We start from the raw sequence: 11,136 nt of genomic DNA on the forward strand, positions 1-11,136 counted from the left end.
AAACTCTGTAATATCTGATATGTATCTCCCTAGCAGTGGTATTCCCGTTTCTAATCAGAGTGTAAGTATTTCTTTTGCTGAAATTCTGATGACATTTTTCCCTATAAATCCAAGTCCTTCCAGATTTTGGCTGCCGAAGTCTTAGGTTTAAGAGATCAGAAGGAGAACGTGCTCCTCAACGTTACGTATTTAAAGAATTTTACTTGCCAATGGGGAAGGAGCTCATGACTCATGACTGTAGATATGAGTGCCTCATGGAGAGCAATTGTTTGTCTGTGAACATCGGCCCACCAAACGAGACAGGCTTCAGGCTCTGCCAACTGAGTAGTTTTGACCACGCCCAACATCGTGAAGATAAAGAAATACGAAAAGGTTTTATTCTCTGGGCTTCTGAGGTAGGATTTTACTTTACATAACGATACAACCGTCTGAAATCAGTTTGGATACGTTTGATCAAGTTTAATTACTAACAGGCGTGTTCGTATCCTATCAGAATTCGTGCACCAGTACTCCCTGTCTCCATGATTCCACCTGTCTCAATGGATATACCGACAAGAGATACATTTGCCTGTGTCCAGATAATTACACGGGAGAAAACTGTGAAAAAGGTCTCACTAATATTCTTTTTAATGTTCTGAAGGTTCTTCATCCAGCTTGCGGATAAGCTCATATCAGTACTGTTTTTTTTTTGTTCAGATAAAAACGAGTGCATTGACAACACTCATGACTGTCATGCCAAAGCTGTTTGTAATAATACCGAGGGATCATTTACGTGTAGCTGTATAGAAGGTTATCAGGGGGACGGCTGGAATTGCACAGGTGATATTCATAGATATTTTGAAGGAAATTTAATCAGATACCCTCATTTTCAGAATTAAGGCTGTCGCGTACCCAATACAGCGGACGAGGGTTGTTGTGCACTAGAGCTCGGGGAGTGTCAGCCACAGTGTAGGAATCGACACCACAAGTCGATTCAACAGGGTTTAATGCTGTCGTCTGACTATGGTACACATGCGGTGAAAACTAAAAAAGGGAAATTGTAATGTACAAGATCAAAAAATGGGATGAGACTGATAACAAAAAAAGTGAAGTCGAAAAGAAAGGAACCTAAATACAATAAGCTGAACTTACGCCTGATCTTCTCTTTATGGGCTTAGAGAGACTACAACGTTACGTAACTGGAAGAATCTTGTGTAAAAAGAAACTCTGATCTATCACGGTCGATCTCTTAACTCCAACTGACTGGATAGTTAAGGGGCGTACCGCTATAAGGGTATGGTTCACGTATACAATCGCAAACTGGGTTTATCAGGAATGCTAGCCAGGTAGCTCGAACTGTGAACAATAGTACACTTGGAAAATTGGGGCGTTAACTCGACAATTTTTGCAGATACCCTCATTTTAAGAAATAAGGTCATACCACAACACTAGCAGCTATGTTCCCTAATTACTGCAATAAATGTATGAATTATTTTAACGTCCACTGTCAGCGTATACAGAGGAGATGCAGGAGAAAGGGCATACGGTTTTTTTTTCCCTCATCCGAGAAGACTAAAATGTCTAACCATCTGCGCTGAGAGTGATTTATATGAGGACGAAAACAAATGACTACTAATATGTATCACAGTCGAGTTTGCTAAAAAAAATTGATAGCTTTTCGTTCAATGGTTCTTATTGACATATAAATTCCCTGTTGTCGTGCATTGTACCTCGTATTTCAGTTGTAACTAGTGACCAACTAGTAACTAGGGGCCGTGAGTTCGAAGGGCGTCGAAGCCTGAAAATCTAAGATAGTTTTTTTATTGCAATTTGTTCCTAGAATTTCTATTTATTTGGTGTTCCTGCTCTTTTATTGTTTACTTTCAAACTTTTTAGATGTGCACGAGTGTACCAGCCGCATCCATGGCTGTCACTATAATGCAAGTTGCAATAACACAGACGGCTCTTACACATGCAAATGCAAAACGGGATTCAATTGCAGTAAGTATAAGAAGTGTTGTTTGATTTTTTTTAATAGTTTTTTTCAGAAGTTTCACTGATAACGATTTGCGTGATCCACTTGAAACGGCGCCGGAGATAAACTCTAATAAAATGTGCGTTTAAAACGAATACTTACCTCAATCATTGCAGCTCAGACAGATACTTTATCATTCGATGTAAATCGTGACAACGGGAAATACTAATCCTATGCAAGCACACCTTCCCTCTACCAAATGAACACTGAAACAACCTGAAATCTACGAAATCGAGCTCGTACAAATAACATTTAATGGGCTTAGGATTCTATCAGGGCAATGACCAGGAACTAAATAAGACGAGTTTTCCATATATTTCGCTGAAGTGGTTCATTTCTTGATATGTTTATACAGGAATCCGCCCGAAAACCCCTTAAAGGGGAAGACTCCTCCTATGATGAGTAACCCGTACCCTAAATTTTCCTCCAAACAGTCAAAATAATTTCAAATTTCTCAGAGTAGGAAAACTTAAGATCTGAACTGCCCTTTACGAGCTTAATGTTACGTATTTGTTCTCTCAGCTGTTTGAACTGATCATAATACCAGCTGCCAGACTAAACATAAACATTCGTGATAAAGATGAAATTACAACTTAATAAAAAAAATGGAAGTCAATTTTACATTTTCCTCTCAGCATTCAAAGCCGTGTTCTCAAATCTCAATGCCACTGGAAGATGTGGTCCAACATCGCTCGGAAGTTACTACGTAGGTCATGATCATGACGGACAAGTTGATCTGTCCAGCGGTATTCAACAGTGGACTGTGCCGTACACTGGTGATTACAGAATAGAAGCAATAGGGGCAGCTGGAGGGTACGAACTGTGGATTAACAACTCTCAGTACCGCGGGAGAGGAGCAAGAATGATTGGAACATTCCGCTTGAACAAGGGTGAAGTCATCCAGATACTTGTAGGTCAAGAAGGAGGAATAAACAAGTGGTATTTTTCTTCTGGAGGTGGTGGAGGTACATTTGTAGTGAAAGGAGCCAACACACCTTTGATAATAGCTGGAGGCGGAGGAGGGGTAAGAAAGGTACATTCAAGACATACAGAATGTGACGCCAGCTCAAACACGACAGGGAATCCTGGATACAGATCATGGTCAGGGGGGAGCAATGGACATGGTGCACAGACTGCTGATTCTGGATTCTCAGGTAAGAATATTTTTCAATAATCTTTAGCATTTCAGCATTTTGGTAGTAATTAAAAAATTTCGTGCAAAATGTTTATTCTGCCATAATCTCACGATATCCCCATTAAAAGTTTTCTAATTAATTAATATCATGATATTTCAGGTGGTGGTGGTGGCGGGTTTTACTCCGGTGGAAGAAGTGGAAAGAATTTCAATGGGATCCAGGGGTATGGAGGAGAGGGTGGTAAGGGATTTCTGCAGGGAGGGGTAGGTGGGAGATCACAGGTTCCGGACGTCTATGGTGGGTTTGGCGGAGGAGGTGGAGCTGGGGGACGGTTCATAGGAGTAGTAGTTGTAGGAGTAGTAGTAGTAGGAGGAGGAGGAGGAGGATATTCTGGGGGAGGCAGTGGAAGTGATGATGTGGATACCTGTGGGGGTGGTGGTGGATCCTACAATGTTGGAAACAATTAGCAGAATGAATGTTGTCACAACAAGGCTGGCCATGGTCAGGTGACCATCACATTACTGTAGAGAAAATAACCGAACCACTTGCCATCCAATGCATAGGTGATTTTAAGCCTTTAAATCTCAAGATCTTATTAGTAATTCTCCTTACTGTCTGCCAAATGATTCTCATTATGTTCGCTTGGAGAATTTGATATCAGATCAATTAGTGATCCCACAATTTACATTTGTCTTTATTCTCATCACTTGTCTGCATGATATTGTACGAATGTAGTAAGGAGAAATTATGTCTTGGTCACTCATGGGAGTTAAAGGGTTAACAGAGATTAGATATGTCAACAAGTTAGATAATGTTATGAGGCTTGAATATTCATAGTGACTGGACCAAGAATCTTGAGGGGAAAAACAGCTCATGTTATTCTACATTACAATTAGCGACAAAGTTGCTGACACATTACGGTTGAAGATCAATTCTGGAATAGTAGACCAATTTTATTCCTCATAGCATTTCACCTACTCGTCCACAGCACAACATTGCATTTTTTTTCTTCTGTCTGTGATGGAAAAACGGCATTTCATTGACTTTATTGCTGTGAGATTTTGGACTTTTTTTTTTTTATAAAATTGAGTGGGTGACGGGGTGTTGTAGTAAACCCTGTACATTAAAAAAATATTTAATAAAACATCCTTAAAAGCGATTACGTGAATGTTATGTGTTAACTAACCTTATTGCCGAATGTTGATCCACTCAGGAGCCAATCTCGTAGCTCTTGATCCATTGTAAAATACCATGTATTCATCCAAATGCCATTGAATCATGTATTCCGTTTGAATTCGGAATTTAAAAGCTCCTAGAGGTGCGGCTCAGCATTTAAAAATGTATGCAAATACTGAGATATTTAACAATGGATATGAAAAGAATGTTATTTAAGGAGATAGGCTTTACCATCTGAAAAGAGGTCTCTTTTTATTAAGTTAACTGTATTTAACCCTAGATTTCGATGAATAACTGAACAGAAAAGTCAATTAAAATCGCGTCTCGACCTATAAATGTATTTAATTGTTATAGTTAGAACCTAAATGGTAAGATCTCCCTGCCATTGACCAGGAAAGCATTAGATTGACTTTTTACAGCTTTTGACCATCGTTATGACGTTTATTTGTTAAATCATTTTTTTTTATTATTTTCGTTCGATCCAGTTTGTTGTTTCCTTCTTGTTTTTGTTCTTGTTTCTTATATCAGAAATACCGAAGGCTTACACAGTCAACAGACATATGGAAGATAGAGCTAAGGAGTCAGCGGTAGGCCGTTGAAATGGAAGAGTCAGAGAGTTGAAAACATTTTGATTAAAAGTTTGACAATATTTACATTAATTTCTTGTATTTACAACTCAAATAAGATTTGTGTTTATAAGTTACTGATTCCATTCAAGTGCGATTATCTCGATCCAAGCTTCAGTCGAGCTTTGTTCTCATAAAGGAAAACGCATAGGAATAGAAAACCTCTCGTAACAGCAAAAACTCTGCGAACAAAGTGATATCCGGCCTGGACCCATACGAGAGAGAGAGGAGGGCTTGCGATACCTTTTCACGTGACCTCGAATAGCTCAATCTGTGTAAGAGGCTCTTCTTATAAAAAGAGGAAAAACTTCGTTCTTCCCCTCCCTTCTCCCCCCCCCCCCCCTTCTCTGCCCCGCCTGGTGCAAATACCCGGGAAGATGATCGCTCTTGGATCCACTTAACGCATATGACGTAATTCACTTTATATTAGTGGAAATATTGCACTTTGATTGTTTTAAAAGCCTTTAAGGTGAATACACTTCAGTTAGTTTAGGTGGTAAATAAAAGCTGTTGCTGCATTTTAAGTGGTTCTAGAAATTTAGTGTCAAGCTATCAATAAAAAAAGTTCTCCAATATATTGTTTAATTGCGTGTCCGTTCCAACATATTCATTCCTTTAAAGACAATGAAAGATTGGAACACTGTACAAAGTTACCCTAGCTTCGTCCTGTGAGAAAGAGAGGGAAATTTAGCTAAAATAGGGGCAACGTCAACGACTTCTTCTTCCCCTTGTCTCTAGGTGTGGTATGCCACTACTAACTAACTTATCGCCGATTGACCATCTACATAGGAACCATTTTTTCAGTTTTCGATCCATTGTGAGATACTCATGCCATTTCATCTAATTGTTCCGGAACTGGGTACTACGACATCCGCCGCAACGATTATGGCTTTCATGAAAAATATTTTGAGTTTCAGTATAAATTGTACCACTCTGTCTAACCACTACCGCAAGTTTTTTCGGAAGTGCCTTCGACAAGGTTTTCTTTCGGCAGATGTTTACGGCGAGAAATTCCCGGATTCCAGATGTTAAGGAAAACTTACTTATTTAAAGAGTTTCAGTTGTTCACTTTTACGCAAGATACATTTGCGTGCTTGCTTCACGATATTCAATGAATTGGCGTAGCACACTAGCTAGACATTCTGTTATATTATATTTATTGATAAGAACGATATCCCAGTCTGATCACTGATCATATGAAAGAAAAACCGAGATTTAAAATATAATGCCGAAAATAGAATCCCAAACAGGTCATAAAAAACAGCAAAACTGAGCTTTTGATTTACACTTACCTTTGAAATTAAATTGTATATATATACATATATATATGAATAAATCTCGTACTTAGCAATGAGATCAGCCTCAAATCTCTGAGAGTGACGGGCAGCTAATTTCTCCAAACAGTATCACTGTTAAATGAAGCACAAACGTCATGAGAATCAAAGAAATGATCACAAACTAGTAAAGCTCGTGATTTTGAACAAATTCTCCTTATTAATATCACAGGTTATGTACAAAGAACGATATGGAGAATATACATTTTGATGTTGGGGTTTAAAGGTGTATTTTACCAACTGGTTGTTGTGTTTACTTTGGTTTTGGTTTTACACGCTCTTGCGAAAAGACCTTTAACCCTTTAACTTCCATCAGTGACCAAGACAGAGTTTCTCCTTACAATATCAATGCAATATCAACCAAATAAGTGATGAGAATAAAGAAAAATATCAATTTTGGGATAATAAGTTCATCCAATAATAAATTCTCTGAACTAACATTATAAGAATTGTATGGTTGACAGTAAAGAGAATTACAAATTTGATCCGGCAGTTAAACGGTTGAACTCTCTAAGATTAAAAGCGGAGAGTGTGTCATGTTGTTGACAGAAGACGGTCTTTAATGGGGTGATGACCTTTACGGCTCACAGCTAAATTTTTTCCAATTTACGGCTATCGGTTAAATATATTCATTGTGTTTACCTCAAATTTTCCTCACGTTTAACTTTTCTCTTGCAGCTTACGGCTAAATTTTTGGCCGTTTTACAGCCAACAGTTACTCATTAAAACCGTCAGGGAACACTTCTCCCTTTTTTGTCCCTGTACTGCATCACGTAAACGGACGGGCTTCAAAATATCACCGTGATCAGGAGGAGGATCCGGTGGCGCGGCTCTCAGCCCACCTCTTCCTTCAACTTCATGTGTTATCTTAAATTCTTCCAAAAACAGAGGGCAAGTTACTACTCAAATGGAAATAGCAAAGATTCATAATTATTGAAATGGTTCTTTGCTTATTTAAGCTCTAGTGTAACAAAAGAAAACGGTGTTTGGGAACCCCTAATCTCTTACCCAGATCCTACCATATAACTGACGGTTAAAACCGATTGGCCATTGAAGGTCTGGGTACGAGACTTGAAAACTTCCTCAGCCAAAATTCATAGACTCTCCTTAATCCTTTAACCTCCAAGAGTGACCAGAATCTAATTTCTCCCTGCAATAATACAATGGAATTCTTCACTAAGATCATGAGAATAAAGGAAATGATCACCAAGCCAGGAAGCTTTGTTTGTCAAACAGTCTCCTTATCAGCAGCAGTGGAAATATAAAAGGAAAGTATGGAGATAATTCATTCTGATCTTAGGATGTAAAGTGTTAAGCGTTCGTTAAGCTTGTTTTTCGTATTTAACATGAGAGTTCCGAAATCAGCTGAAGAATTATTTCATAGAATTCTCGATACGCGTTAGTTTCATGATATAAAAATTCCCGATCATCGTCTTTGTATTTCATCAGTTTATCGCTTCATCAACATTTTCTTTCGGTTTTTATCTCTTTACTTATTTTTTATGTGATTATTATCATAATTATCATTTTCCTTTTTGAGGTTGTCAGGAAGTTCGAAGAGATGACATGGACACTACATTTCATCGTTTAGCGTGGTTGCGTAGCCTGCGTGCAAATTTTTATTGAAGCTGCGATGCATGCGGCAAACATTTGGGCGCTCTAGGGAAAAATTCTGAAAATTCATTAGAAAGCGGGGAGATTGAGGGACAGGATAAATTGAAAGATCAGGAAGAAAAAAGGATTATGAACTATGTCGAAAGCATAAATATCGATGCAGTTAAAAAAAACAAATAGCACAAAAACGGGTACTTTTTTGTTAGAATAAAAACCTATCGACGAAACTTTTGGTGCCTATTAACAATAATGGAGCAAAGAGTAAAATCGAAATCGAAGAGGTTCCAGAGAAGACGACAGATATATGATATTTCAAATCAAATGATGCTTTAAATAATCTTCTAGATGATTCTGAGGGTGGCTTTGCGCAGGTCATCTTCAATGCAGCCTGCTGTTTTCATAATTGACGATCTCCAGCTGCCAGACAGGAAGATAACAATTTGCCACATAATGAATATATCAAAGATATATTTTTGAACCCTCGTAAAGTCACTAACAGAAGGAGAATTTAGTTTTCTTTTTTTGCTTGCCCAAACACAAATCAAGTAATTTTTAGGTTACAAAAATAAATGTATTTTTTATTTTAGCCACTCCTCAGGACGATATTCGTAATAAACTTGTGTCATCGACAACATTTGATTGCATTGGATTGAATTACTCTGGTAAGACGCTTTTATTCAGCAATGAAAGATGAACGAATGTCAACGTTGCAAAAGGATTTGACTTAATGAGCCTACATTTACAAATAAACAGGCTGTGGTGCTTCTTCGGTAGAGGATATTACAAGATCGGTTTTATCAGTTGAGTTGATAGAGTAAATTTGCTACTGTAAAGAGTTTCTAAGCCGACGTTTCGAGCGTTAACCTTTCGTCAGAATGAAAAAGAATTGAAGCCAACGCTCGAAACGTCAACTTTAGGAACTGTTTACGGATGCCAATTTACATTTTACATTACACCTAATGATCTTGTAAAGTTATGAATGGTTGAAAATGACAAGAAAACTGAAGTTCTAAATCTATTTTTATATTCCTGTCATAGAAGAAATGGAAGGAATATATTAAAAGGCTTTTAAATTAACTTGAGAAACGAGACAATCGCTACGAAATTGGACAATTTTTAAACAATTACGCAACCTGCCAACTTCGAGTAGCATTTAAGCTTGACGGTAGAGCGTCCAGCTTCACTGTAAACAATAGACATGTACAAGCATTTTCTTCAAGGATGAAGATTCCTACCAAACTATCTCTATCTTTACTGTCCATAACAATTCTGTGGGGAGGATGGCTTCACTGCCCTGCGGATGGAAATAAAGGTAAGTCTTTGATATTTAACTGTTTTCATTAGCTCATCCCTCTTTTGTTTAGAATTCCAGTCAGTTATTTCTTCGAAAAAAGCTAGAAATGTAATACTTGTGAAAAGCATATTTCTGCATCTTATTCAAAGTTATTTGTTTCATTGACTTCTAACTAATTATATCAGTAGAAAGTACCAAGTTGAACTTATAATTTACGTTAAAATACCTGATAAGCTCTGTGTCTTTCGCGAAACAAACTTGTACACGTCACCGTTTTCGGGGTAAAGTTTTTTTATCCATCTTTGTCATTAACACTGACTTTCATTTTATATCAGCTTTGAAGCGCTTTGCCAGCTTCAGAAAGCTATAATATATACTCTCTGTAGGTTTAGCAGCAAAAAATTTCTAATAGACGGAAAAATTGAAGCAGCATCAAGTATTGACTAACGCAAATTTTGGAGCGATATCGAATGCCCCTAACAGGAATTATTACTTAAGCGAGAGAAAGTTCCTAAAATTATGGTCCAGTGTTATTCTTTATAGTATGCTTTTCAATTGGCTTTGTATTCAAGAAAACCTTCATGATCACACATCCGTCAATTCGTTGGCTTTCACGACTATGTTAGACTAAGTTGATACAGAGGATGAAAGTTTGAGAGTTTTTAAACCCTTTTTCTACCTTATCGCTCGATTACACATCTTGGAGAAGTATATAAAAAGGAAGTTACGCCACAGTTTTAAGAGTCACTAACAATAAAATCTATGTGCTACGCGTGAAAGAAAAAAAACGGAATAGAAAATACTTCCTGCTTTCCCGTCGATTTACAGGCGAAGCAATATTAATTTATATCGCGGCGATATGGATTTTTAACACTTGATTTCGTAGTTTTTGATAAAAGATTTCTAGAAATGGTTTGGAAAATATTACTTTTCTTTTAAAATTAATTGACATGAAGATTTTTCAGAAAATTTTAAAGATTTGGAGTTTTTAATCGCAATTGACAAAAGTTTCATGAAAAGTATAAATTAATTACTTGCCAAAAGTGGCTTCATCTTGAACTAAAACTTTCTCAAAGTGCAAGAATATCTCGGTCCGTTGAATATCAACTTTTCAACACGGACATTTCTTGAGACCAGACATTAAACCAATTTCGAGAGGAAATAAAGTGTCCTTCCGGTAAGGTTTTCATCGCCGATCCAAGCGGGAGCGACGTGCATCAATGATCGCAGTAGTAATACACACTAGATAATTGCCCTTTTAGCTTGATTACACTATGAACATCTCGGTCTGCTGAATATCACTCTTGCAGCACTATATGTCCTTGAGACTAAAAGATAATGCATGTAAACGAAATTTGAGAGGAAGAAGTACTTGCAACGAAGGGGAGGTTTTAGTCGCCCATTAGGAAATTTAAAAAATTTAGTTTCTGCCTTGAAGGTTATACCTTACAAGAGAATAGGAAAAAACTTACTCTATTTAGGGCTATGTATTTTGGTTGTTTGTTAAACAACGCCATAACAGGTGGTTTAGAGCTTTAACTAAAAAAAAAACAACAATTTTCTAGATCTTCATAACAACATTTTAAAAAAATTGATGCATAGAAAGGAATAAACCAACCTTGGTTTCCCATCGCTTCAAAATTGCTTAGAGAGTTTTGTTTTTCAAGAAATACTATTTTGAATACAGATGAAGTGCATACGAGTTTTGTAGCACTTTGTAATAGTCGTCACACTTTGTAATACCTGTCGGATTTTGCATTAACTTTTGTTACAACTTGTAATTATATGCTGTCCCCACTTTGGCACCTGAGCTGGCGTAAAGTTAAACATTGTCGACGTTATTTTTATGATCGATAAGTTTTTTAAGGAATGGAAATTGTGATCGATTTTAAGTTGAAATGGCAAGAAAAACTTGCCAATCTGTGTTATTTTCCGGTTAAAA

The 11,136-nt window shown here is 37.2% G+C and overlaps 1 protein-coding gene across 1 annotated transcript; it reads left to right on the plus strand.

Moving 5' to 3' along the window:
• The first annotated feature begins 224 nt into the window (after nt 1-224).
• On the plus strand, nt 225-4,541 carry LOC136276756 (leukocyte tyrosine kinase receptor-like). Its single transcript, XM_066167811.1, has 4 exons — nt 225-395; nt 494-608; nt 2,650-3,168; nt 3,310-4,541. Exons 1-4 carry the CDS (start codon nt 225-227, stop codon nt 3,615-3,617), a joined length of 1,113 nt encoding a protein of 370 aa, XP_066023908.1. The 3' UTR covers nt 3,618-4,541.
• The last annotated feature ends 6,595 nt before the right edge of the window (nt 4,542-11,136 follow it).

Source organism: Pocillopora verrucosa, chromosome 5, assembly GCF_036669915.1.
Source record: "Pocillopora verrucosa isolate sample1 chromosome 5, ASM3666991v2, whole genome shotgun sequence".
Classification (NCBI taxonomy): domain Eukaryota; kingdom Metazoa; phylum Cnidaria; class Anthozoa; order Scleractinia; family Pocilloporidae; genus Pocillopora; species Pocillopora verrucosa.

Bases quoted from the DNA above. Each gene is read 5' to 3' on its own strand.
- LOC136276756 (XM_066167811.1), top strand. From the start codon at position 225: ATGACTCATGACTGTAGATATGAGTGCCTCATGGAGAGCAATTGTTTG. The intron at 396-493 runs GTAGGATTTTAC...GTATCCTATCAG, and splicing joins TTATTCTCTGGGCTTCTGAG to AATTCGTGCACCAGTACTCC. The intron at 3,169-3,309 runs GTAAGAATATTT...ATGATATTTCAG, and splicing joins TGCTGATTCTGGATTCTCAG to GTGGTGGTGGTGGCGGGTTT.